This window comes from Corvus brachyrhynchos, unplaced genomic scaffold, assembly GCF_000691975.1.
Source record: "Corvus brachyrhynchos isolate BGI_N302 unplaced genomic scaffold, ASM69197v1 scaffold103, whole genome shotgun sequence".
Lineage (NCBI taxonomy): Eukaryota > Metazoa > Chordata > Aves > Passeriformes > Corvidae > Corvus > Corvus brachyrhynchos.
The window spans coordinates 3,707,098-3,734,720 of record NW_008237436.1 but is presented as its reverse complement, the minus strand read 5'-3'; the positions used below and the strand labels follow the sequence as shown (position 1 = coordinate 3,734,720).

The 27,623-nt window shown below is 41.7% G+C and overlaps 1 protein-coding gene across 7 annotated transcripts in view; it reads right to left on the bottom strand.

The window, feature by feature from the left end:
- Positions 1-27,623, bottom strand: part of STARD13 (StAR related lipid transfer domain containing 13) — a 329,105-nt gene that overhangs the window by 95,953 nt on the left and 205,529 nt on the right. Inside the window, exon 1 of one of the 7 annotated variants that reach the window (XM_008631440.2) lies at positions 18,797-19,146. The exons of the other annotated variants lie outside the window; for them this stretch is intronic. Within the exon in view, the coding sequence (XP_008629662.1) occupies positions 18,797-18,965 (169 nt within the window). The 5' untranslated portion in view covers positions 18,966-19,146. Of the gene's footprint in view, positions 1-18,796; positions 19,147-27,623 lie in introns of those variants that run through there. 7 annotated transcript variants of the gene reach the window in all.

The window sequence follows — 27,623 nt, the reverse complement described above, 5'->3', positions numbered from 1 at the left end:
CAAACAGGGACACATAAACAGTGTCAAAAGAAACAATGGCAACATCACACAGCACCGCATTCCCTGCTATAGTGGTACCAAGCAGTGGCAGTGAGGAAAACTGGGTGCATTTGAAGACAAAGGTGCCCACTGGCCACTAGTTCATCATACCTGGGTCTTCTCTCAAATACCCACAGGGTCACTACTTACTGACTTCTAACACCAAGGCAGCCACTCTTTGAACCTGTGACAGTTTAGTGATGGCACCTAACTTCTGGGTTGGGATGGTGTTCAAACCTTGCATCTGCACGGTTGCCTCTGGCTAACCTCAAGAGCCTTATGCAAAACTACTTGATGAATTCCTGGTTATCTTAATTGCCATGAGCGTGTAATCCCCTCACTGGTGCACTCCCTCTGTGCCAGACATTCCTGTCTGCATGCAGCTGTGCCACAGGAATTGCAACAGGCAACAGCTGCTGTCCCAGCGATCCCCCAGTGCTCATGATCTCACCATTCCTGTCTGGGGTCACAAGCCATTTTGTAATACCCCACAAATACCTCCTAGACTGGATCTGCATCACATTGCAAGGAAGGCACAACCCACTGCAGAGCAAACAATCCATCTCTGTGCACTGGCTCTGCACCTGGCCATAGCTACAACAATCAGTAAGGAGGAGGGTGCACAGCCAAAACGATTCCTATGTTACCCAAAAGCTTAACAGGGACAGCCACAGTGCCCCACAAGAAACTGCCACACGATTTACTGAAGGGTCTAAGGTGCTAAGAGCAGAGTGCTACGCTGCCTCGAGTGCTGTTCTTGGGTGTCCACAGGGCAGAGCTGGATCTCCTGCATGGGTCTGAGCTGGGAAATTCAGAGGTGGAACTGGCAATAAACCTTGCAGGAGAGAAGAAGGAAACAGGTGAGTGACTGATGGACGCATTGTTGCTGGAGCACGTCCAAAATTCTCATGGGGAAAGTCCGCAGTACAAGAGTTTCTTCCATAGATGAGTTTCGTCTTCTCCATGGCACATGGCAGAGTTATTTAGGGCATATTGAGCATATATGCTGCGTTTGTATAGCTGAATTGTGCTGTATTGCACGTGTCTTGGAACATACACGGGGTAGACAAAGAATCCTTAATTCAGTCTACCTTCAGTGAGCCTTAATTCCACATGTATTATTACAGTGCCTAAATACCTAAAATTATGGGAGCATGCCCTCAAATGTATGATGTGGCAGTGTGGGGTTCCCAAGCAGCCACACTCCTGTGGGAATGGTCCATTCTTGAACAAGCTACGGACAAGAAACCACACTTGTCTAAAGGAAAAATAACCGACAACACGTTGAATGAAGTAAATCATCGTAACACTACAAAACTAGCAAATTTTCCTGATGCCAGTCTGGTAGTGTCCCTGTAGGGTCAGGCTGTTGCTAAGATCAGCACCTGGCCCCCAAAGGGACTTCTAGAGGGCCATGATGAGTTCCCTTCTATCAGGGAAGCCCTATTAGTGCTGTCTTGCACTCTGTCCTGCTTTCCCAGCTGCCAGGAAATTTGTACTACAGCCTCCCCAAATGATACCACTTGGGAACATGCTAGTTTTGCTCATGAGTGTGTCTGCAGATGAGCGTTCATCTCTCTGATTTGTAAATGTGCAGCAACGCAGGCTCCAAGTATAAAACATGTATTTTTAACTACAGTTGATTCATAATGAAAACATTCCAAATCTGTGATTTTTAAAAAATCATCAGCTTACAGGCATATTTGCATTTCATTTTGTTTACAGAGTAGGGAGGCAAAATGAGAAGAAAAAAGGGTGAAAGGGGCAACTATACAAGCAGACTCTGTACAGCCAAATTAAAATGTGCATACACACTGAAAAAAATGTAAATAAAGTAAAAAAAAAAAAAAAAAAAAAAAAAAAAAAAAAAAAAAAAAAAAAGAAGAAGATTTTGTTTAGACAGCTTCTTTTTAATGATCAGTGATCTTATGCATGCTAGACTTCTGTCAAACATGTAAAGGCACATTGCTAGCATACTTTCTTAGCAGATTTGGAAGAGGGAGCATGTGCGGAGTGTGATAAGGAAAGGGAAAATAACAAAATGAAAATGGCAGTTACGGAAAGTTATCTCTGTGGGCAGATGCAAAACATAGGGCCAAAATCTGTGTTGTTATTTCTTATGGTAGAGAGTGATAAGGCAAGAAAGTAAAGCAAATAGAGGAAAAAAAATCAGACTAGTAGATAGATAAGCAATTAAATCAAGAGCTTAGACCTGTTCTGAACCTCTGCATTTCCCAAACATGCTCAAAGAGCACTATGATATTACAGGCACATTGCAGCCTCCTATCTGCTGATTCACATGAAGTCCCAATATTTTTCTTTATGAACAATGCCAGAAGAATCTGGCTTTTCTCTTCCTAAGCACTGTATGCTTTGCTTGTGCTGATCTCTCTTGAAATGTCAACTTTACATTTCCAATATCCACAAAGAGATTCTTAATAAAAAGATATGATCTGCATTTCAGAATGAGACCTTTAAATCCTTTAGCCCTGCCAGCTTCCAGGGAACTTTTGTTAAGAATGAAATACCCTGTTTAATAATTGCTTTCCAATAGTAATAAAGAGAGTTGCAAACATCAGTGGGCCACAGGTAACAAAGGCAGTACAATCCAGGCACAGGAAAAAGGGATTTTATCCAGGATTCTTGTAAACAAATGCAACAACAATTTAAAATATGTTCCGTACATAACCTTGCCATATTTTAATTAGATTTCCAACTAAGATACTCTGAAATGTCTATTTAAAATAATTCTGCTGAGTTATGACATAAGGACACATTAGAAATGTGCAAACAAATCCAATACACCCAGCTGCTTTTTTGCCTTTGCATTGCTTATGCAGCTACAGTCTTTGCTTTTAATTCAGTAACACTGCTGACTGACATTAAACAGAGCTGTACCATTCCTCACTACACATTCTTACCACCTATCTTGTAATAAAACCATACAAGCACAATCTTTTGGGCCAATGACCTGAACAAGTCATCCTTTAGTCGCACGTTTACCCGACTCGATCCAAGGGAGCGAAGTGGCCGGGAACAAAACCAGCCCTTTTGGCAATAATGTGCATTTCAGCTGGATTCCATGTCCAGTGACACTGCCCAGCGCAGGGGCTGAGCAGCTTGCTGCTCAGTTCTCCAGTCCAGCACCCAGCTTACAGCTGCAGAAACAAGCGCCAGGCCTTGCCCCACTCACTCTGAGACTCCAATCCATACTGCTTGTGCTGCCAGCACAAGAAATTTCATTCCGGTCTTCAATGGAGATAATTTTGGCTACAGTTTCAGTTCAGTTCAAAGAGGTGTTATGTGGTGTAGTTTTTAAATAAGGTCAAGGATTTCCCCCAGGGTACTCCATGCCAGCTATTGGCCCTGACTGATACCATCTCTCTGGTGTGCAGAGATGTTATGCACCTCACTGGTGCCACACCTGTCACCTTGCTACTGCCATGCCTGTACTCTTGACAATTCCTTTGAAAAGAACTGTAGGGGAAAGGCCCCATGAATTAAACAGTATCATTTCAGTGCCAGTATGACTTTTGTGTGTCTTTCTATTCTGGCAAAGCAGTGTGATCTAGTGTACTTGAACACAGCACTGGGGACTCTGGAACTGTAACTCCAGTTTCGCTGCTCTGCTGCCATCTATACTCGATCGAAATCTCTGACCTTTGCTGTGTCCATCTTCTGATCTTCAAATTGCAGGAGCAGCTACAGATTCCACGTTACAGAGATGCTACCAGAGTTTCCAAAGCTGCTGAACACCTGTCACTTCTGCTTACCTCAAATGATCTGAGGAGGAGGGTCAGGGAGATTCAAAAAACCGCATCTTTAAGGTCATGCTTTACTTTGAAACCACCACTTATAAAAAATGGTAAACTTAATTATTTCTGCTAGACAGTGGGAAGTTCTTCCAGTTTTTGATGTGGTACAAAACATATCAATTATTTTCTAGGTTTTCCAGATACATAATCACAGTGGACTCCTTATATTCTAAAGTCCTTCAGGTGTTTTAAAGTCAAAATATTTTAAGCCAATACTTCAGAGGTGCACTTTTTTTTTAAATAAGTGATTTACTTCATTATTAAAGCAAATAAAACTACTTATCTGGCTAAGCTAATTCCTGCAGTCCAGTTACTCTGATCATAAAAAAGATATCTGTGATGGTCTTTGGCCTTTCAAATGTTTCCTAGAAAGAGAAAGCAATTTTTTTATATGTATGTTATCTGGGATATTTATTCTTCCTCCACTGACAGGAACTGGAACAGAGGATATTAAAAAAAAGTCAATAACAAAACTAGATGCCTATTTTTAGCTCCAAACTCTTCTGTTTTCATAGGACTAAAAAACTGTGTCGATTCATTTTCTTATGTGTACATCCCTGCAGTAGACCTGCATTTACTTGCCCTCCTTTACCTGAGTCATATTTGTAATCCTGGATAGATAATGGCAGTTTAAGTACAGCTATCTGTTGCCCGGGGCAAGACTAAGACTCAGAAGCCAGGGTGAAAAACAACATCTGATTCAGCATCCTTGGATATATTCGGTGGACTCCTGTATCTCCTGCATTAGTGACAACAGTGACCCACCTTGTCTCTCTCCTTACCCCTCATTTGCCTTATATTTGATCTCAGTTGTGGCTTATTCAGTTGCTCTGCAGACATGGCCTCACCTCATGCTGTATATTGGAAATAAAGATACTGGGAAGGGTGGAACAGACCTGCCACTCCTCTCTTATCTCACCATGTATCTCTTCTTTGCTCCAGATTTTGTTAGACTAATCTGCAGCTCCTCAGGCTGGGATAAAACGATTTAATTCAAATGGCATCAAATCATTGGACTTGACTGAATACACGTTAACAGCTTACCAAGACAAATCACAATTAAGCAAAGCTATAAAGTCACTTTATTTTTCTCTGCTTTCATCCTATTTTCCTTTTTAAAGACTGCAGAAGAACCACAGGTTAGTTTCATTCAATGAATCATGGATCCGATACCGTGTATTCTACAGAACTGGAAGGTCTACTGAGACTGACTTTGCAGCATAGTGCTTATGGCGCAGACCAGTGAAACTGGAGGTTGTGGTTCAATTATCTGTGCTGATGTACAATTATTCATTTATATAAAATTGAAGTGGATAGACGTTACAAGTGAGAAAGGTTTACTGTTGTTTATGCCATAGGAAAGATCTTGAACTTGGGTCATTCATCCAGCATTAAGTACACCACAACCCATGGGCTGTTAGGGTGTCGTTAGGGAAGGAGACAGAACAAGGAGGCTTGTCTTTAACTTGGTCTCCCATTGCATCCTTATAGCCAAACCAAGTAAGTGAATGATAGATAGATAACATGGGTGACAAATGAATGGATCACCAGTCTCACAGTTTTTGCTCAGCAGTACGAAGTCCAGCTGATTGTTGGTTACCATCAGTATCCCTGAGGCAATGATACTGGGCGGATACTGTTTAATGTCTTTAAAAAAAACCTGGATGATGGAATAAAGTACACTCAGCAAATTTGTGGATGATACCAAACTGTGGAGAAGTGGTTGAGATGATGGAGAGCTGCTCTTCAAAGTGACCTTGACAGGCTGGAGGAATTGGCTGACAGGAACCTCATACACTCCATATAAGCAAATGTAAAGTCCTGCAGCTGGGATGGAATTACCCTCTGCAACCAGGCAGACTGGGGCCAACTGGACAGGGGCAGAAGAAAAGTACTTCAGGGTTCTGTTGACAACAAACTGAACATGAATCTTCCCTTTTGGCCAATGATACCACCCTCACACTGGGCTAGTGCATTAGGAAGAATGTAGCCAGCGGATGAAGGTACATGATTGCTTCGCTGTCACCCACGCTTGTGAAACTACAGGCTACGCTGTTCATTTTGGGGTTCCCCAGCACAAGGACATCATGGGCATATCACAGCAAGCCCTGCAGAGGGCTGAAGCACTTGACACAGAAGGAAAGCCTGGCAGAACTGGGCTTGTTAACCTTAAGAAGAAAAGGCTAAGGCTAGGAGAGGTTATTGATGGCTTCATCTATTTAACAGGAAAGCAAAGCCAGGGTCTTTTTAAAGGTATACCACTGTAGGATGAAGGGCAACAGAAACAAGGTTTCAGAATTTTAAATCTAATTAGACATAAGAGAAAGGAAAATTCACCATGAAGGTGGTCAAATAACATCACAAATTGCCCAGAGCAGATGTGGAAATTGCATGTCAGTCCTTGGAGATACTCAGAACTAAACCTGACAAGGTCCTGAGCAACCTGATCCAGCTGTCCCTGCTCTGAGAAGGAGCTGGACTGGACTCCCCAAGTGTCTCTTCCAACCTAAGTTACTCTGTGATTCTGTAAAGTTCTCGGTCTTCTTGCCTGGGCAGTTCTTGTACATTGAAGTCTTGGGGGGTTTAGGATGTTTCAGTGAAGCAGACAAATCAAATGAGAAATCATGGTTTCTGAACATGAGACTACAACCAGGATTATTTCTTGCACTTTGTGGTGCTACTGGGATGCTCCTGCACGTATCTTTTCTGCAAACTAGAGCTATTTTTGCTCAGCACAGTGTTTTTCTCTGCTGGGGATCTGAACTCTGGGTCTCTAAGACAAAGGAAAGAAATTTGTGCCTTACACAGCTGGTGTGAAGTCATTGTGTGACCATATGGACACAGCCTGAGCGGAATGTCACCTGAGTCCTACTTAAAACTAGAACCTGAACTGTATTTCAGTAGATTGTAGTTTGATTAGAAACAGACTGGGTGAAAACTCAAGTCCAAAAGTCAATAGTAATTTCAGTGAAATAGAACCATGTGGAGTCTCACGCATATTTTTAATCCATATTGAAGAACTTCTTAAAATGTCAAGAGTCCACTCTGCTGAATGTAACATTTCCCTCCAGGTTTAGCTTCAGAATGGAAACCATCAAATCTCTGTCAATCTCTCATGTGAGCAAGAAACGGTTTAAAATTGCCTTGGTGCCAACAACACATTTTACAGATTGCCTGATACCTTTTGTACTTTTTCAGTGCAAAATTAAAATAGATCACAGAGAATATAAGGTAATGGAAAATCGAGTTAATCACAAATTTTCCATTTTAGAGAAGATGCAAACTCAAGATACATTGAAAAAGAGTCTGTCATACCTATGTGTCTTTCTGAACATTTCTGAAGCATAAATGTCGCATGTATTTATTAGTGTCTCAGACTGAAGAGTACGCTAGTGCCATTAAAAACAAACTCTGCTCAATTTTGCAATGAACAGAGTTGCAGCATCTGATTTGACAAATGCCACTGCCATAAAGATCTCCACTTCCGCTAATAAAAGGATGATGTGTAAAGATTTTTGTTTAAATCAGCAAATTAATTTGTAAGTTTTTCATTGCTCTAAAGTTGCAGTAATTGTTATTCAAAGGCAAGAAGTCAAATTTTACACTTACACAAATGCTAAAACCCCAACAACAGGGAATTTGATTATTTTTAGTGGATAGTTAAAAAATCATGGCAGTTCAATATTTTAAACTCCTGGTACAAGCTATTTGCACCTCTTAAATACTAATCCTGGTTTTAAATAATTTTTTTTTATAGCTTAAACAAAGAAGCAAACCTAAATTCAGTATGAATTACATCAGTAGTTAAGTATCTAACAAGAAATTAACATCACTATAAATCTATTTACATTTTACAATGATTATTTAGGACAGCTGAGCCTCATATATGCTGAAAGAGTATGTCAGCATACAGCAGCTGCTGATAATAACCAGCATGTGTTGGCAGGAGCTTTTTGTTTTCTGAAGGTAATTAAAACTTGCTATAGTTTTCCAGCTGCTACAGAGTCAATAAGGAATACTTTAAAAAAAGGAGTGGCGCATTTTTGATTCACTTTAAATGGATTGTGGCTATGTCTACTGAATATTCACTAAAGACAATTATTCTACAATTTTGGGTTTTCATAATTTTTCAAAAAAACAAGCTATATGGAGACAGTTTAGACCAGAAAATTTGTCTGCTTCAGGTGCTCAGGAGGAAGAAAGCATTCTGGTAACAGAAATGTTTTGCTAAACAAGAAAAGATACTCAACTACTTGTGTCCTTATCCTTAAAATTCTGTGTACTATATATTCAGATGGCATTTTAAAAGCTCCATTTGTTGGTCTCAGCATCGTTTTTCTGAAAACTTTCTGTTCTTAGAAACATTCACCGGCACCAGGGAGCTGTAAAAAGCCTTGCCAGTCTGGGAGTCAGTGGCTCTGCAGAGCTACCATGAAAATGCCAATAGCTTTATACTGATCCTCATTGAAGACTCAAGATGGGGGATTTTCCAGGACTTCGGACCACAGTCTTCCTCCAGTTATCACATGACATCATACCTGGTGGCTGGTGAAAACTGTCTTCCTGCTTGTACAACAACTTTTAGGCCCCATGCCCAATAGAGTCCAACAGCAATACAGCATCTTTCTTAACCAAAGTCTTCCACAGACATGGTCCAAACCATAACTTTCTAGAACAATGCAACTACAAAGGTCTGAGACATTTCTGAGTAACACCTAATTACTTAGCTGAAGTTAACCAAGCAAATGGTTTCTTGAATAACCTTTGTGTGCTTCGTTATGAAAAAATAATGGGTTTGAATCAAAGACACTGATATCAGGGCACGACCAGTCCAAAATACCTGTTTGTCCTATCACTATTTGGCCCCTGGCCTGGACTAGCAACCATGGGAGGTAGCAGTGTACAACAGGGCTAATGGAAACCTAAGTGACCTCTCCTTGCAGCTCTCATTGGTGGTGGCTTTCAGTAAGCACCTGAGGTGGAAACTGGTTTGCACTCTCCAACTAAAAAGATAATCCAAATAATGGAAAAGAAACCAAATTTCCCACAATGACAGTCCAGTTCTCTCACCCACTTTGACAAGCTCTGGATGTCAGAGGCCAGACTGCAGTCCTGAAATATGGATCATCTGCTTTGTCAGTCTTAAAATAGACTTTCACTACCCAATATTAGAGAAAATAAGTATTACTGAAACAAAATGTAATTTAATTTTTTCTTTAGCAACTGCAATTGTTTCCTTTTAAACTTCAGAGGCCAGAACTAATGAATTGATCTTCAGATAAGAGGCCACTTGAAATAGTAAGACTTTCAGCAAAAAACACTGCCATTATGCACCAGGGAGCTGAAACGCTTATTATGCAATTCAGTGAGAACTCAAAAGACACAAAGCATTCGATATGACTGGCAGCAGCACTGTCTAAAAATAGCTCTGCATAAAAGGGAATTAAAATGTCACCGGAAATCTTTTCCTCCTTTCAGAAGCTGCTGGTAAACAGACCTTTTTTAGTCTGAACTGACAACTGCCCCATGTGCAAGTGCAAGGGCACCCCCTCGCCTCCTGCTGGCACCAATGGCCCTTCCACAAGGATGTCAGGGCTGCAAGCTGCTGGGGAGGGATGGCCTCGGGGTGAACTGCAGCCACGTATCTCCTCAGGTAGCACCACTGATGTGATGTCTGATCAGTCATCACCGAAGACAGCTCCCGCTTTCAGCATAAAGCACTGGATGAAGACAGAGCAATCCTGGCCATGAATCAGTGCCTGTATTATTTGATCCAGGCTGCAGCACTCAGGCAGTAGTATGAAATGCAGCATTTGCTGCAGTGGCTTGGGTTTTGGCAAGGGTGTCTAGTTCTAGTGCAGAATCAGCGGTTTTGGAAAAAGTATTCTGGTATCTCAGTCTGTTTATTTGGAAGGAGCTTTTAAGACAGATATAGACTGATGCTTGCTGAATTTAAGAGACAAGAAACTCCTTTTAACTCTGGGTAAGACCTAGGCAGACTGCCACACTTTTAACAAAGTGAAGCTGACAGAATGGCAGTTTTAAATGTCCTCAGAAATATATACAAATATAGCTGCAAAAATGAAAGGAAAAAGGAAAAAAATAAAAGCCAAGGACTTACTGCCTCACCCTCTGTGCCAAGCACTAACTTTTGGATTTCACATTATCCCCTTCAGATAAATGTTTGCAGGAAGAGAAAGCCATTACCTCTGAAGTTACAAAATGATTAGATATTCAGCTGCCACCATCAGATGCAATTAAAGACACAAAACTTAGATTCATCCCACAGAACATTAAAGTTTGCCAAGTATATTATGAAAAAGCCACATTGAGTGGCTCTGAGAGTCTTGTCCTGTCCAGACTCCCACTCCTGTATCAGTTGGAGACTAGGGAAAACTAAACATTCTGTGCTTCCTGATGCTGAAACGATGGAAAAGCATTGTGCCTTTCACACAAGTCCTGCCCTTGTGCCATCTGAGTGTTGACAGAGATACTGCTTCCTCTTCAAATCTCGAGTCATCTTATGTCTTTTGTCCCTTTTCAAATCTTGGGTCTTTTGGAAGGATGCTCAATGATGCTGCAGTTATTGGGATCAGCACTATGATCTAATTATTTGGAAAGGTTTTTGCAAGTTCTGATCTTACGCAGACTTGGGATACTGATTTCAAAAGGAGAAGGATGGGGTTGTGGTTAGCTAATATGAACAGTCTGTTTCACAATATGATATAATGAAAATTACTTAAGTACTTGGCTTTTTAACAGAATTTATTTCTGCATTTTTGCAGGAATGGAAAGGCACTTAATGACAGGATACATCTACTTTTGTGTACTTCCATCAGAAACTTCAAGCATTAAAAATTTTATTACCTCTTTTGAGGGGCAAGACTACAGAAACTTTAATATTGGATCTTTAGATCTTGTGAGCAAGGTTTCTCCTCATTTTGCACCTTCTGTGGCAACAGCAAGGGGGGCTTACAGTTACACGGCTAAATGAAACACAGACTGATTCTGGCTTTTTGGTCAAGTGGCATCACTCAGCTCATGTCCTCACTACCTACAACTAGTCCTGTCTGAGGCTTAGTCTGAGCTGAACCAGCTGGAGAAACGAAAAACAGAGCCAGAGAATCTGCTCAGCAGCCCAGGGGGTACTTCAAGCTCACCTCTCATCCCTCTTATTTAGCAGCACAGATATGGCAACTCACTCAGAGGGACATTTTACTGCTCTAACAACACAGGAACACGATGTGTTAACACCTAATATCTGCAAGCAGGAGTTTCTGGATAATAATGTGGATAATGGACATTGAAGTAAAGGCCCAAAGGATACACGCAGCAAGGAAGGGGAACGCGTTTTCAGAGATCTAGGGAAAAACCACATGGTTCAGCATGGGGTTTGGAGAAGCAGCAGTTCCTTGCAGAGAAATGTTATAGAGGAGTAAAAGCTGTACTGTCATCCTTAGTTCCCACCCCATTCAGCAGTAAAAGCTGTACTGCCTTTTCTTAAAGCTGAGGGTGTCGTATTTTCCCGCAAATGTGATTCCAGGAAGGAAGCTGAGAAATCTCCCAGAAAATGGCAGGTCTGGTGGGTGGTGGATGCCAGCAGCTGTGTGTTTGTGACTAAAGAGGATACAAGCTAGAATTAAATTAGAGATTCCAGTTTGAACTTACTGCTTTTACCCATATTCTAAATGATTCAAGTGATGGAAGACTAGAAACAAGCACAGCACAGTCAATAAAATAAACAAACCATGAAAGACACTAGTGACACATTAAGGGGGGAAAAAATCAGATACCCTTTAGGCCATTTGGACTAAAGGAAAGAGATGACAAAAAATATATAGAGATTTTGGTTCCAAATCCTGAAAACTTCGCTCACACAAACAGACCTTCCTCCAACCACAATCTGATTAAAAGAGAGCACAGTCATTGCCAAAGGCCTGTAACATCTAGCTCATTAAAACAATACCAGTTGACATTATTAGGATGTATTATTTTGCTCCTTTAGTACAGGGGAAGATTCATCTGAGTAAGTAGCAGGGCCGAGTCCTTCTTTGGCAAAGGGCTTTGACTGGAAAGCAAAATGTCTGGTATGTTCCAGGCAGGCAGCTTCCACGCCTGGCAGATGGTATTTACTTAAGATGTACTGTGCAGCCCATATTTTAAACCAAGTTACTTTGCTGAGTTTACCTAACTTATCACAAAGACAGAAACTTTTGTCCATCTCTGTGTCTGTATTAATCAAAATCCCATGTATTCTGAACTGCTACGGGGTGATTGTTTTCTCCCGGCAGAATTAAACTCAGTCCTGTAACAAATGAGAGGTGAAAACCCACAAGATGTTTTCAAACTGAGTCACACACATCCTTTTCAGCCAAGCTGTAATACTCCCAAGTCCTCTGAATCATGGTCTCCTCTTCAACAGCTTTTAAAAAGTCCAGCTCAAGGTACTCAAGCCGTCCTCTCTCCCACCATATTATGTTGTGCTCAGCTGACCCGTTAAACTGAATCTGAAAGGGGAAACTCATCAGGTTTTTAAGCAAAAGTGCACCACAAGGCACAAAGACGAGGGTTTTCTGACTTGCTCACATTTCTATATCTATAAAATGAGTATAAATAAGAAATGACACAGCTAGTATACACTGGATCAAGCTCACAGGACATGTAATTTAACATTTTACCCTCAAAAGCGCTATTACAAGGTGTAACCAACTCAACTACGGACAATTGTTTAATAACCTAGTTACAAGGGTCCTGTTTTCTCAGTCCCTTAGGCACTAATCCAAACATATGTGATGCCCTATATGAAACAGCTCATATATTTGTTTAAGTGCAATTAAACATCTGAGAATATCATATGATAGGAGTAAGATAAAAACAATGGTGAGGCTAAGACGCTATCAATGACTACACAGCTTGCATTTGAATAAAAATTAAAAGTACATAGCTATCTATTGCCAAGAAAGAATAATAATATCTGTTTGGAACCTAAAACTGCAGATTTTTTAAATGAACACTTACAGAGCTCATGGTACAAATACTGCACTTTATTTTCAGGGATTTCTGTATAAATACAGACATAAGGAAGCGAGTAACAAAGATGATACGTACATATTATCTTTATTTTTGTGAGTCATTTCCATTTTACTTCTGTTATGCAGCATTTTAAATACCACAGTGACTTATCACTTCTTCTAAATTTAAACTAATTCCCCTCCTGATTATTATTACTCTAGTGATTTATTTATTGAGCATAAATCTTGCATTTATTGGCTTAAATGTCTTTTAATATTACTGTCTCTACTTATACGATGGGGCTAATATGAAATTCAGTCTCCTCCATGATCAATACAAAATATATATAGCACAACTACAGCTGTTCATTTCACAATTCCAAAACAAGAAAGCCTCAAGTTAAGATTTCACCTTGGCTGAAATCCTGCTTTCAGTGAAATTGAGAGCAAAAGTCTCCTAACTCAAAAGAAGAGCAAAGATTTACTTCTTGGTGTCCAACCTGCACATGTCAGCTGAAGTGCCACTGACACTTTGAGGCTGTGAAACTTTAAGGCCAGAAATGGCCATTATTACTGAAGCCAATCTCCAGTACCACACAGGTCATTTCTAGTTACATGCCACACAGGTATTTCCTGATAACTTCAGTTTTTGAACCTTTCTGCCAGGTAGTGGCTCCAGTGAAGGTTTCTCCCTTTTAAATGTCCTGTTGTTTATGAAGTACAACTTTTTAAAACTTTAATTAGCTGGACTGCACTCTTATACATCAATATTTTTTTTAATATAAACACATCTCAAGGCACTCTGAGCTTATAAATACCTCTCAGGATGCTCACCACTTTTTTTTGTGTTGAAGTTTCACGCAAGTACTTCAACCATTTCAGAGTACAAGTACATAATAAAAATATTTTTAAAGAAATTCTATTATTTAATTGAAGAACTCTAGTTTCTCCAAGTCTAGGTCTAAGAACTTGAGGAAAGAGAGTGTAAGGATTAAAAGATGGTGAGGAAGCTTCATGTGACATAGGGTCTCAGTTTCTAAGGGACCTTAGAGAGTGTATGAAACAACCAACCCAAAGATCCCTCTGCTGTGAGCACACGCCTGCCCCACATGTATCTGACAGTGGAGGGGGATGGACCATGTCCCAGCTGAGGTCTGCAAAGCAGCTCTGCAGCTAAGGATGTTCCTCCTGGTGCTCCAGGCAACCCCAGCCCCAATTCTGTCCTCTTCTGCATGCCTGGGCTGGAGCGTAGACACAGAGGCACCACGAGAGGAGGCACCAGGGGCTGAAAAGGGGCTACAAACTGCTGCTGCCCTGACTTACTGGCTTACAGGCTCAAGAGGCAGTAGACCACCAGCACTGGTCAGAGATGACATACGTGAGGTGTTCGTATCATTACCACCATGGCTGAATCTTTTTGGTGAATCTTTTATTTTCCTGTGTTCAAACAGTGAGGTTTAAACATGTGTAGGTAAAGTGGCCAGCATCCAGAACACGAGAAATGCTATGGTTCAGGTTGCCTGAACACCCTTATTTTGTCCTCTTTGTATGTCTGACCAAACTCACAGTCTTTAATTTTTTAATTGTATCTCATTTCCCATCCTGTTATCCATACCTATGTGAGTACCAGGAATTTGATCCAGGCTTTTTTAATGCAGCCTTTGACTGCAACATTTTCACCTACATGACTTCCCTGTTCTCCTTTTGAATATGAGAGTATATTATAGCTTATGGTACACTAATTGTTGAAATTTAAGTCACTTGAATTGCATAATTATTTCTAAGTCACTTGCATACCTCTGTAACACTTTCCACAAATTCTGGTCATGCTTGAAAAGGGAAGAATTAAACACACTGAACTAACTCCAAAGGAAAGACTATGAGACAAAAAAGTGCATTTGTTTGCACTTCTAAAACTCGCTCAAACCAGACAAATCCAGGTGACCCAAAGGTAATAGTAGACATACAAGATCAAAACTGAAATTACAACACCTAAGAGTATAAAACCTCTGCTGAGTGTTGAATGGAGAGTTTGCCTTGAAAAGTTGAAAGTCTGATTTAATACCGCTCCATCGAACAATTTTCCTCAACTGCTCTTGCCTGTGGACATAAATTGAGACAAATTACAGAGCATTACGCACTGTGGGCAGGAATTTACTCCCTGAGAATAGGAATTTGTCTTATTTTCATTTGTTTCTTCATATTATTGTCTTAGTGGATGTGCAGGTTAAGAATCTAATTTTACTGAAGATGAAAGGGAACATTTCTTTACCAGCCTGTCTGTGCTGGGGCAGACATGGCTTCATTCACCTTGACTTACACTCTACCTGTACTGCACAGGCAATGATTTCAATTTAACATTTTCAGGGTACAGCCTCAATTCCTCATTACTTTTTACCTACAGCTACTTTTTATATTTTCTGTTCTGCCATGTACTGTGAAAGAAATAACAACTTTGTGACTCATGTAATGTAAATTCTTGAAAGTCACCACGTTATTTATTTACAGAAAACATGAGTAATCTTTAATGAATTCTCATACAGTTACTGCATACAGAGTTTGAATAAATACCTCAGACCAAGCATGCTACACCCTGTTCCTTTATGCCAAGGCATGTGTCCCCTTCAGTGTGGAAACTAACGGGCTTCTGGGGGAAAGGGAATCATCAAAAAGATCACATCTTGAAAATACCTGTTTAGTATCAAACAGATAATTACTACTCACATTCACAGGCCACTTCATAATTCTGCCTCAAGGAGTTGGTGGTGTACATAAACCAAATATTTAGGACTTTCGAAGTATGATCTGATTGAAATAACAGTCTGGTTCCTGTCATTTCCCTTGTGGTAATTTTCTTTTTAGAAATGATTAAATAGCATAATTCCTCTAATGACTCATTTAGTTTATTTTTAACTAACACCAAAGGAAAATACAAAGGAAATAGTCTTCAGCAAATGTGTTTTTTAAGAAGGAAGAAAAGCTGTATGTGATATGATAAATTAGCATAGTTTAGAACAGTACATGCAGCTAATGACTGAAAAGATAGCAGTATATGCAACAATTTGTATCACACTGCATTACTGACCAGGAATTGAAGCTTTGACTGCTTTATACATTGTAAATGGGTTATGTTGTGATTTTGTAAAATATTCCTTCCACTAAGGAAAAAATTTCCCTGATATAACAATCCTACTGTAGGTGCCTCCAGTCTGAAAACCAGCAAGTGAAAAATAACTGGGTAAGAAGTAGAGAGCAGGTATTCAAACAGGCCCTAAGGCAACTTAGCACTTAAACATGTGGCAGATCTGTTTTCAGCAAAGCAATTAACCAGGCAGGATTCACCATTCCAGCAATCTTAAAATGCAGGCTGGATCTTTTTCTAAACATATGCTACAATTCAAATTATTAGACCGGAGAGGTGCTAACACAAGAATTGGGGTAGCTATGCTCAAATACTTTGTCTTAATGGCCTTAAAATGCATGACTCAAAGATACACAAATTCAAGCAACTAAATAATGATTTACATGCTTTACTCAACTGGATGACTGAAAGCAAGTTTTGGTTCTCATCTTGCATCTCCTGATCTACTTTTCAATATATTATTGACAAGCTTCTCTGTGGCACTCTGCTAGTTATGAATCCCATTTGTTAATGGAGTAAAACTCATTCAGCTCTAAAAGCACAGACTGGTAACTACACCCATATTACACTACTCTTCCAGTACCCTCTGGGACAGGGGTGGGGACTGAGCCAGTACCCTCACACTGCTTACAGTTTGAACAAAGCAAGCAGAGAGGGTGACATGCTGACCCAGCAAAACTTAGTGAAAGTCTTGTGAGGGATTGATGGATCTAGGTTTTTCATCCAGAGTGCAAACTGGAGGTTTCAAATTGAGTCATATTAGCTAGGCTTAGATTTTTTGGTAATGCTAACACAACTATTTGTATCAAAATTATTAGTCATTACTTGGGGCACTGTAGAAAAAATGTGTGCCTTGGTTTTGCACTAGATGTGTGTCTGCCTATTATGGACTCACAGACAGCCATCAGCATCTATCTGCATATGTAATTTCCCTATTGCTAATGAACTGACACTTGACCAACAGTGTCCCCAGAATACATCAGTAAAAGAAATGAAGGAAGCAACGATGTATTCTCAGTGACCCAAAACACATAAATATTTCATATACTGAGCGGTAACATACATCGCATGATCAAGGTACTATAAAAATATAATTTCCACAGCTCTGTGCAGAACAGGTTGGAAAGCTGTGAAAGAGGAGCAGAGGTCATTCACCACAGACTGACCATCCATGCAACAAGCTGCAGTAAGGAAAGTTACAACTTTGAAACTCCTCACCATGCAGCTTCTCCAAAGTCTCAGCACCACTGACTGGCTTTGGCAGCCCTGGCTGTCCCAGACAGATTACAGGTTACAAGAGGGAATGTTAAACTGCACCATGGCAGGTAGAAGAGGTGTGTTAATCCACCATATCCTCAGTTAATGCTGTTTGAACACTAAGTTGGTACTAGCACTGCACCCAAAACGTTTTCAAATAAACTTGTAGAGAAATAAATTACTCTTTCTTTCCATTCAATCGAGGCCATACACTGGGTACACAGAGTGACATAATATCCTTCCTGAAATCAGAGCTGCAGTGAGGACCGGTATCCTTCAAACATGACGAGTTCCTGAGACTGCCTTGCAAACAACCACATTTTCCTAATTGCCACAGAAACTATCTTTTTCATCTTTTTAAACCTGGCCAAAGAATTACAGATTGTTTTCTTTATAAATGCAATAAAATTTCATCACTATATTCTGTACTTCTGCCAGAGTTTGACAGCCGCAGATACAGAGAATCTTACTGGAAAGCAACACACAGAAATAGCCACTCCATTTAACTGCTGCTGGTCAAAACCTCACACCAATTTCTGTGATATTTGCCAGATATGACCATAAATAATGTTATCTCTATGCCTGCCCCTAGTTAGCAGAGTCAAATACCTTTTTGTAACCCGTCCAGCAAGTGACTGTTATCATCAGGAATTTTTTTTTTTCCAACATGACATTTTCTGCATGTCAGACCACATCCACTTTGGAAACTAGTGTTCTTGAAAACAGGACTCCGTACAAAACTATGATCGATACAAAACTATGTATTGATTTTCTTTTTAATCAGGAAAAATCAGTACAGTTGGTTAGGGTTTTTATCTTTGCATTAGACATTCTGAAGATGATTTTAAATTGCATGCACAGGCCAGAGGATTTGTTCTGAGGCCAATTTGCATTTAGCTTTAGTGCCATAGACAGACACTCAGAAATGAACAAATCAATATATTTGTAATGACTGCTTAGATAACTGCTTAAGCAGCTGCAGAAAGCCAAGTCAGCAATTATTTTTAAGGAGATGTGACAAGTTTTCTAATCGTCTGACAGTTACACACACTTGTTTTCAAAAGATGTCATCCCAGTTGCCTTCTTCCAGTCCCACCAGACTTCTGCTTCTTTTTTAATTGGGTGACCATCTATTCTCCTTTTGTGGGTTACCATGGGCAGGTTTGACCTGTAGCAATCAGAGCAGATGAACTGGTGCCAGTAACTGCTCAGACAGTCAGACAAGACGAAGTTCAGCACCTAAGATACCACAGTAGTTTATGATTAAAAGGCAATTTAGTTAAATAGCTAATCATGCACTAGTGTCTGTCTCCTGGTTTTCGGTGTATGTATGCATGTGTGGAAACAGAGAGGTATGAATGGCTATTTCAAACCCCGTCGTTTATAACACCGTCTCTAGCCAGGTTAGTTTGGAATAGCGACAGGAAACGAGCCTGAAACATGAGGCATTAAAACCTGTTCTCTTACGAAAGAGCAGACCTGCAGACCGTGCGCCAGCGCCGGGCTGCGGAGCGCTCCTGCCAGCAACTCACCTTGCTGAATTTTCGTCACCAGCTGGTGACGGGCGAGAATCCTGCTGGTCCTGTAGGGAGGGCGCCGGGAGGGCGGATCGCAGCGCCAGAAGAGCTCCTGGCCCTCGGGGGACACCGCGTTCAGGTAGAAACAGGCGGTGCCCGCGGCCCGGGGCACCTGCTTCAACATCCCGCTGCCCTCGGCTCGCCCCGGCCGTCCCGCGGCGCTGCTCCAGATCGGAACCAGGGCAAGGAAAGCAGGGAGGCTCTACGCCCCAGGGAGCTGCGAGGAGCGAGCGCTTTAAACGAAAAAGGAGTGCCAAGAGCTACTATAGCCCGGGATTCCGGCTTTCTCCCACATGATCCGCGCGGGCCAATCGCTCCCATTGCTGCCTGTGGAAGTGAGCCTGCGGAGCGGGACAGCCAGCCTGCCCCAGCCCCAGCCTGTCCCGGCAGCCCCCTGGCTGGCCGGAGTTCACCCCGCACAGAGGGGCTGCACCGGGCCACTTCAGAAAGCAAAGAAGAAATAGTTGGAGACGCTTGGGAATGCGTGTTTTAGGGTAATCAGGGCTGCCGAAAACCTTTTCCTCCTCTGCTCTACGCTGCCCAGCTGTTGACTCATCTCTGGAGATGATGCCCTCACTAGTTTTCTAAAAATCATACTCCTGTTTGCCAAGAAAAAGTCCGTTTATGGAAGGGCTGTCTGAATCTCCAAATCTGCACAGTACAACGAGCACTGGAACAAGCTAAGCCCTTGGGATGAAAAAAACCGAACATCTAGCAGCAGTCGCTCAGCAGTAAACAAAACCCAAGAGACCCTAACATTAATGCTACCAAGAGCTGGTCACAGCCTGGAAGAGGGAAAAGGGATGGAGAGGTTCTCTGTTATTCAGGTTCCTTGCCATAACCTTGCCTTGTCTTCTTTTTTGTTGTTGGTTTTTTTCAACAGGCATGTGTTTTCATTCTGCCCTCACACATCAACCACTGAGTTTGCCAAAGATGCTCTTTCTTTGATTAATTATATGGAAGCAGAACACTGTCATTTTTATCAGCAAATCTGAGTGAAAATATACTGAAAATGCCCTCCTAGTCAAATAATTTTTCATTACATTTTAAAATACAAGTATTTTGGATTAATACACACCTAGTATATGCTGATTTCTAAGAATCAGAGGAAATGACTGATTTCTAAGAATCACAGCTGAGGAATGGTGCTGCCACCTCCGTGCCCCTTCCCACAAGACCAGTGTCAAGCTGGGGCCTGGCAGCTGACAGCAGTATTGGAGTGGCTGCAAGCCCCAGGCAGAAGGGGCTCAACCCCCATCCCAACCCATGGGAGATATTGACCTCCCCAAACTCCACCTGGACATCTACCTGCAGTGACATTATTGTCTGTGTCCTATTCTCCAGCCTTGAGGCCAACAATATGTCACGACATGCCATGGTGCAATGGAGCTCTCCTCACCCTTCCAGTCTCACAGATGCTGACCAGGGCAGCACCATGAGGTGGCACTGCCTGGGACTCGCCTCTTCACAAAGGACAGGGCAGATGTAGCCACCTAAACGTGAGAGGGGGTAGGACAGCTCTTACTCACAACTATTCATTAAAATTTTGCTCCATGCAAGCCCCCTTAGGGCAGGGTTTTACTGCAATGCAATCTGTTCTCATTACACCTTATGAATTTTATTCCTCATCAATGTGGGACTTGTGCAGTGCCATAAAATGGAGAAATGTAATTTCGGGTACTAGAAATTTAAAATGAATGCTGTGGACTGGAAGCCTCCATTACCTGTTATTACCATTAACAGCACCTGCAAGTGCTGTACGTGCTGCTTTGTGCTCCAGGTATGGCTGCATGGTCTTCTCTGAGATTCTAAGAAGAGACTTCAAACTCAAGACCAAAGACATGGCACCACTACAATCTATAATCCCAAACAGGGCTGGGTACTGGCAGCCAGGCAGAAGGACTGACCAATCTCCTCTCTTCCTTGCTGTGCAAAGAGAAGAGGCAGGAGTGCTTCACAGGTGTGAGCAGAGAGAGCCTGAACAGCAGGGAAAAGGAATGGTTCCCATTCCTACCCCAGCTTGCCTAGCCAGTGTATCAGTCACTCTGCTGCTGTCTTTTCAGGAATAAATATCCCAGAGACCCCCAAATGTCAATGACAGGCATAGTGTTTATCCAAAGAGACATTACCTCTGCGCAGGGAAATTCTTATTTGATTAATCTACAGTTCTTTGACCTAATTCTATTTATAAAATTCTAGTGCTAATGTAAAGCATTTCATACCACTCTGTTTAAATATTCAGAAGGATTTCTTTTTCTGTTGGAAAATGCATTGACTTTTTCAGCTAATGGGATTCTGCATTCTTCCTAGGAAGTAGGAAGCAGTTTAAGAGAAATAAAATGCTTCAAAAGCCAGTCCAAAGAAACAAAAACCAAGGCAAGAGCCTATGTAAGGTGTATATACTAGTGAACAAGTCCACTAAGGGCTCAACAAGCCCAGTTATATGCTTGTAACAGACAGCAGAGTACAGCCTCAGTGCCCCTGTGGCTGCCCATCCTTCCCATGTCTCCACCAGAGGGTAAGGCAACAGGCCAGAGCTGCCCTGCCAGCATCCCCAGCAGCTCATCTCAGAGGTCACAAAGGACAGAATAAGAAGCCTCTGTTTCAGGGTGATGACTTTCCCTTCCTCCCAGACATGAGGGTCCAAACACAACTTTAGAGCTGGAGGGTTGCCCCAGGCTTGGTGCTGATGAGTGCTGCCTGTGCCGAGGCTGAATTCTTTGGCTTCAGTCCAGTACTTGCATAGTAGTCAAATAAAACAAGAAACAACAAGAGTTAGCTGGTCTTGTGGTGCGTGTTTGAAAGCTCCTGTGCTTGAAGTTGTGCATGGCGAAGGAAAGAAGTAACCCTCATTGCATACTTTTAAAATGACTGTATCCTTGTTTGGTGACTACCTTGACACTCACTGTTTATTTTCAAAAATGTGTCACTCAGATGAGGAAACCCCTTTGGCCATCAACCTCTCAGACAAGAAGTACTACAGAAGTCTAAGTTGTTATATAATAGCACTAATTAATATTTCAGTCTCAGTCTGCAGACTGTTTCTGGAATAGTTAATAGAGCAACACTGAACTTCATGCTAACACATCTCATAAAAGCACTTCAAAATAAAAGCTTCCTCATGGATTTTACAAGGGCTGTGGGGGAGCTCCAGCACACCCCTGAAATTGCTGCCAGTCTTGACAAAAGCACAGTCCCATGAAATGAAAACCCGACCCCATGTTCCCATGTTGTGACTGATCCCTGCAGGAAAGGAGATTCCTTCATAAAACCATGTCTGGAATTAGTGTTTTTTTAAAAACCTGAATCAGAAATATCCATGCTGATTTCTATAGTGTAATAACTACATGTCACATCTAACATGACAATCAGCAACTTGATGGATACCAAAATACTCTGGGATATCAGGAATCTTTAGTTAAAGACATTCATACAGCACAGCACTTCTGACAACTGCATAGACACAGTGTAACTGGCAAAGTCAGCTCAAGGAGTCATACTCTTCTCTGTGTGAATTCATAGGCAGAACTGCAACACTTCATTTCTGTTAATTGCTTTTTATGTCCCTCTGCCACCTTTTCTCCCTGAAATGGCATTTGGTGTGAGAAAGAAAGAGTAAACTATTGGAAGGAAAAATTACCCCAGGGCAGCCCGTAGATACTGTAGTATCTCAGGCAGTACTTGAGATCTGCTTCCATTTCACAGTGAGTGGGGTGCTGACATCAGCTGGAGAAGACAATGCAATGTGGTCTAGAAATGCTAAAATGCATTTGATAGCAAACTATCTTCTTATGACTGGCTTTTCTGGGTAAAACAACAGTGTGAGTTTCTACACACCACCTTGGCCTTAGAGTATTACTCATGAGGCAACACTACAGTGGAGTAGTTGAAGATAAATTGAGATGAATAGCACTTTCCCACTTGTATTCCTATGTATATATATATATATATATATATGAGGACTGTTGATTTACAGCTTAGAATGCATGCATCCCAGTGAACTGTGAGATAGGTCCGTGATGTTGTACCTGGCACGGAGTTCTTCAGGCTTGGATTGAACCTGCTGTTCTCACACAGAAATCAGCCACTTGATCTTCCTGAAGTGACCCATTTCCCTTTTATTGTTAGTTGCACTTATCTCGTTATTTCACATCTAAAATTTAATGGCAACTTGACAGCCTCTCTTCATTAGTAAGCACTGGTTCTGTGAGAACAAAACAGCTTCCTATCCACTAGAGGAGCACATTTGTTATTAACATTAGTGACATGTAGTTAGAAGAAGCAGGAAACTCCTGTTTTCAAGTCACAGAAGAAAAAAAATCAGGCATCTGCTTTCAACTTGCTGATCTCTGGACTCTCTTCTATAATTCTGGAGGTAGAAGAATAGTTCAGTTTGCTGGATTATGGCCTAACTCCAATACCTTATATATGCAGTATATCCTGGATATTGATGTCCTATCCACATATCCCTATCCTATCCACACATCTTCTATTTCTTGCCTGTACCTGCCTTTACAGATGCCTGCACAGCAGGTCATGTGCTAAGTACAGGCAATTTCTCTTTTCTCAAATTCGGGAAGAGAAAAAATGCACATGCAGGGAACCCAAAGCTATGTTTAAGATGAAGCTGGCACTTACTTCACATGTTTTGAATCCTATCTCTGGGGCCAGGACTTTTAAAAGCAGAAGTTCATTGCCTGCTGTTTAGGAAAAGCGTTTTATGTTTGAACACAGACATTTGTTTGAGAGTTGTTTGCTGGGATTACTACAGGCTGCAAACTCTTTCATACAGGGCATGAAACAGCAGGGACTCTAGAGCAGCCAGAAATGCTTCCCTCTGGCTCAGTGGCACTTTGATTTTCTCCCTGAGGCCGTGCTGGGGCGTCGAGGCTCTGCAGCTCATCTGGGCTGCCAGGAATCAGACTGGGGCAAAAGGAAAATAAGTTTATGTGAGATTTCTGCATCGCCAGGAAGTGAGATGGAGACGGCTAATAGCTGCACGGAATTACAACAGAGGATTGTTCCACTGGAGAGCCCGATACTGATGTGTTCTGGAGGAAAGTCAGCTGCTGTGTCAACTGTCTGATAGTGAGTTTTAAAAGTGAACACTGCTATGCAGGGCTTCTTATGCATGAGAGACAGGCTTACACACACCCTTGAAGATAAACTTCAAACCAGGAGATGAGGCTTCTGAATAGCACATTATGCCCTTTTCTTCTGTTCCAGTGTCCCTGTTCCAGCATCAGAGGACTATCCATTTGCATTTTAAGACCCACTTAATCAATGCTACATAAAATACTTCCTGATTACAAGAACATCAGAGGCCTAGCCACAGCACAGAAGCAGAGGATTAGAAATTTATGTGCAGGAGTCCAACAGTGGTATGTTTTAGGGAACAAAAGGATGGCAGGGAGGTGACTGACCCACCAGCCACCCAGACAAACTTACAGAAATAAGGACATATACAAAAAGCCAGGAGGATGAGGGTCATGGCAAGAAAGTGTGATTCATCTCATCAGTTCTCCTGTGGAGGAGCTATGGGATGTTAAATAAGCAAAATGAATAGTATCTGATTTGAAAAAGGCTCCTCCAAAATCCTCTACCAAGCAATCATAAAGAACCTCAGCTATCATAGATAAAAAGGAAAAATCCGCTTGTGGTTTAATGGCAGCTTAAAGACAGGAAACAAAAATAGTAATAAATAATCTATGTTCACAATGGGATTGGGTTTCCAGAGGACTCACACAGACATTAGTGCTGGAACCTGTTTTCTCTACTATCCATACATGATTTTTTTAACGGGACTGAGTAATGAGTTGGCAAAATATAGTGATGATAGTCTGTCAGTCAAAACAGAAATTGGTTGTAAACACTGAAGGTTCCTACAATATTGATTGAGAAGGCCTTAAAACTGTAGCTTTTGAGGGTGGATAAATGTATGGGATAAAAAACATCCTAAAGATATCCAGCGCACAGTGATGAGATTTAGTGGAACTGTTATCACAGAGGAAACAGATCTTGGACAGGTTTATGAAAATCCCGCACAAGCGCTGAGTAAGAACAAAAAAAAGCAAAGAGGATTTTAAAACTTTTTGGAAAAGTAATTGAGTGCAAACCAGCAAACATGCTTGTGCTATTACAAAGGTCTACCCATCATTTGGTAATTATGAGGTCTTTACTTGCAGTGGATAAAGCTGGGAACAGTAAGTAGGGGTAGGTTCAAAATGAATGAACATAAATAGTTCTTCATATATCCATAGCTGACCCCTGGAAGTCATTGTTAGAGGATACTGTGGTTGCCAGAAGTTAGCAGAGTTCAAAAGAGGATTAAATCCCTGGAAGAAAAATTCAGCAAGGGCCATTAAGCACAAAATTCCAGGTGATGGCCCAGGACCTCGAGCCACGTGAATGCAGGTAAGATACACAACACATACACAATCACTATATGCCTATCCCAGTATTATATTTTTCCCCAAAAAAGCTGCATCTGCCCACTGGCTGACACATGATACTGGGTTGGTCTGACCTGGAGTGGCTACCCCACTGGGGCTGTTCTGAGTGGGAGTGGCCAGTCTGTACTCTTACCTGAGTTAACCAGACTGTACCCACCCCATGGCCTATGTAAATGTGGGACCCTAACAGCGCTGCTAGTGCATAAATGCATCAAAATAACTGCTCCTGTGGTCTGTGGCTGGAGCCTGCAGAATGACAGTATTTCCCTGGGCACGGCCTCTCCGTGCCCTCCTGTCACATTTGCTAGTGAAGTGTAAGCTGCTGGTCTGTTGGCCACAATGTCGGGCTCAGAAGATGTGACCTCTCTGTTCCTTCTGCTCTCCCAGGGGCTTAGAAGGCACCAGGAGCTCCTGGATGGTTAGTAAAATCATTGGAAGGGGTCAGTTGTTTCATCCAGTGCCTGACTGCTAATTTAGGCATTATGGTCTCACTCCTGTTCAGTCTTTAAATATTTTTTCTCAGTCAAACCACACCAGCATATGAATAGACACTCCACTGGCCTTAGCTGAACTCTTCACAAGCCAGGAATAGCCAGCATCCCACACTGTGTAAAGTCCCTAAAGACAGTGGTTCTCAACAGTAAATTAAGGAAAAAAACCAACAGTTGGGTAATAAATAGAGCTTAAAACAGAGGAAGACATTTCAGGTGGCAGACCTCCTCTGCTAAAGTATTTGGAGAGTATTATGACAGAAATGAGCTAAAAGTGGTTTCCATACCCTTGGAGCAACTCCATTTGCTGAATCTATACCCAAGTTCCTAAAGCTGGGAACTCTGTAAATGTATTAAAGTAGTGGTGGGCTTACACATATCCTAATCTCACAGTCTCACTAACAAAGTGTTTGGATAACACACTGATAACATAAGAAAGTGTTTAGATAAACTTAGTTTCTTATAGTTATCCAAATACACTGTAAATCCGCACACAGCCCTACTGCTGGTGTCACTCAGCCACAGACAAACATTCCAATCTCAGCTGAAGGTTCATGCCTTTGCAGACTTCAGGTGAGGGCTCTGCTATTTACTTTCTTTTCAACAGGACTCCAGTACCACCATGATGAAATGGGCAAGAGAGGAAATATTCAGGTTTTGATTTGGTTTTGACAGAAGTTTTTTTTCTCTCTCTGTGCTAGAGAACCAATGCCGAAGTTAGATTTCGTGAAAATTTTTAAAAAGCAACAAGGCAGAACAGAATAGTTCTTGGCAACACTATTTCAAACACAGCAGCAGGGGACTGGTGCATGGGAACATGAAATTCTCCAGGCTCCTTGAAATCAATGAATACTTGTTGCATGATTTCAGTCTCTGGCCCGGTGAGGCAGACAGACACTATGGCTAGGGCACAGGACTAGCTGGCAGTGACTTGCTGGAAGATTTCAGGGAAGTTGTACAACCTGTCTTTGTACACCAGTTTCCTGACTGATAACAGTAATCTTTGCCTTTCTTAACTATTTTCATACCTATATGTAAAAAAAAGGAAATGCAATTTTGTAGGAAGATTAATTTTCCTTACAAGCAGAATCAGTCCACTAGAGGCAGGCTAAAATCTACTGTACCTGCATGAACTAAGGAGAAAATAAATACCCTTTAAAATGGTCCTACACCTGTAGTGCATTCCTTCAGATGAGACACTTATTGCCTAAACTTGCAGAATGCCAGAGATTTCCCAATGTGTTATTAAATGCATGCTATTGGATCTTATAAATTCTGCGTAACAAGGATGAAGGGTTGTACATGTGGCTGTGCAGAGCAACGTGCACTAACCAATAAGCTGAGTCTGGACTCCAGGGCTGGACTGCAGCCTAGCATGCAGTGAGTACTCTGTAGGATGCATATAAAGCATTTTGTTCACTGACAGTTGGAATTTCTCTTCTTTTATTCTACAGTCCCCGAGCCATCACCACCAGGACAGCCACTAGGTGCAGCAAAGCCATCCCTTTGCTGGTTACTCTTTCTGGAGACCCAGGAAAGCTGCAGCTTTGACTGATGCATGGGGGAAGTTTAGGTTATGGTGGGGTGGCAACTGTTCCTGGAGAGGGATGTCCTCTGCAGAGGCTGGTGACCTCTTCTGCCTCCTTCTCTCCCATCTCCTTAAGGAAGCAAACTGAAGCCTTGTGGGAGCCAGTGTCTGTGGTGCAGTGCAGGGACATCTGGCCTGACACGTGGCAGTTCTGTGCTGTTGCTGCAAGGGTGAGTGGAGCACTGAACACAGCACAGGGCTGAGGTCCATCCCCATGGTGTCCAGGTATTTGCCTGCCCATGCCCTGCAGA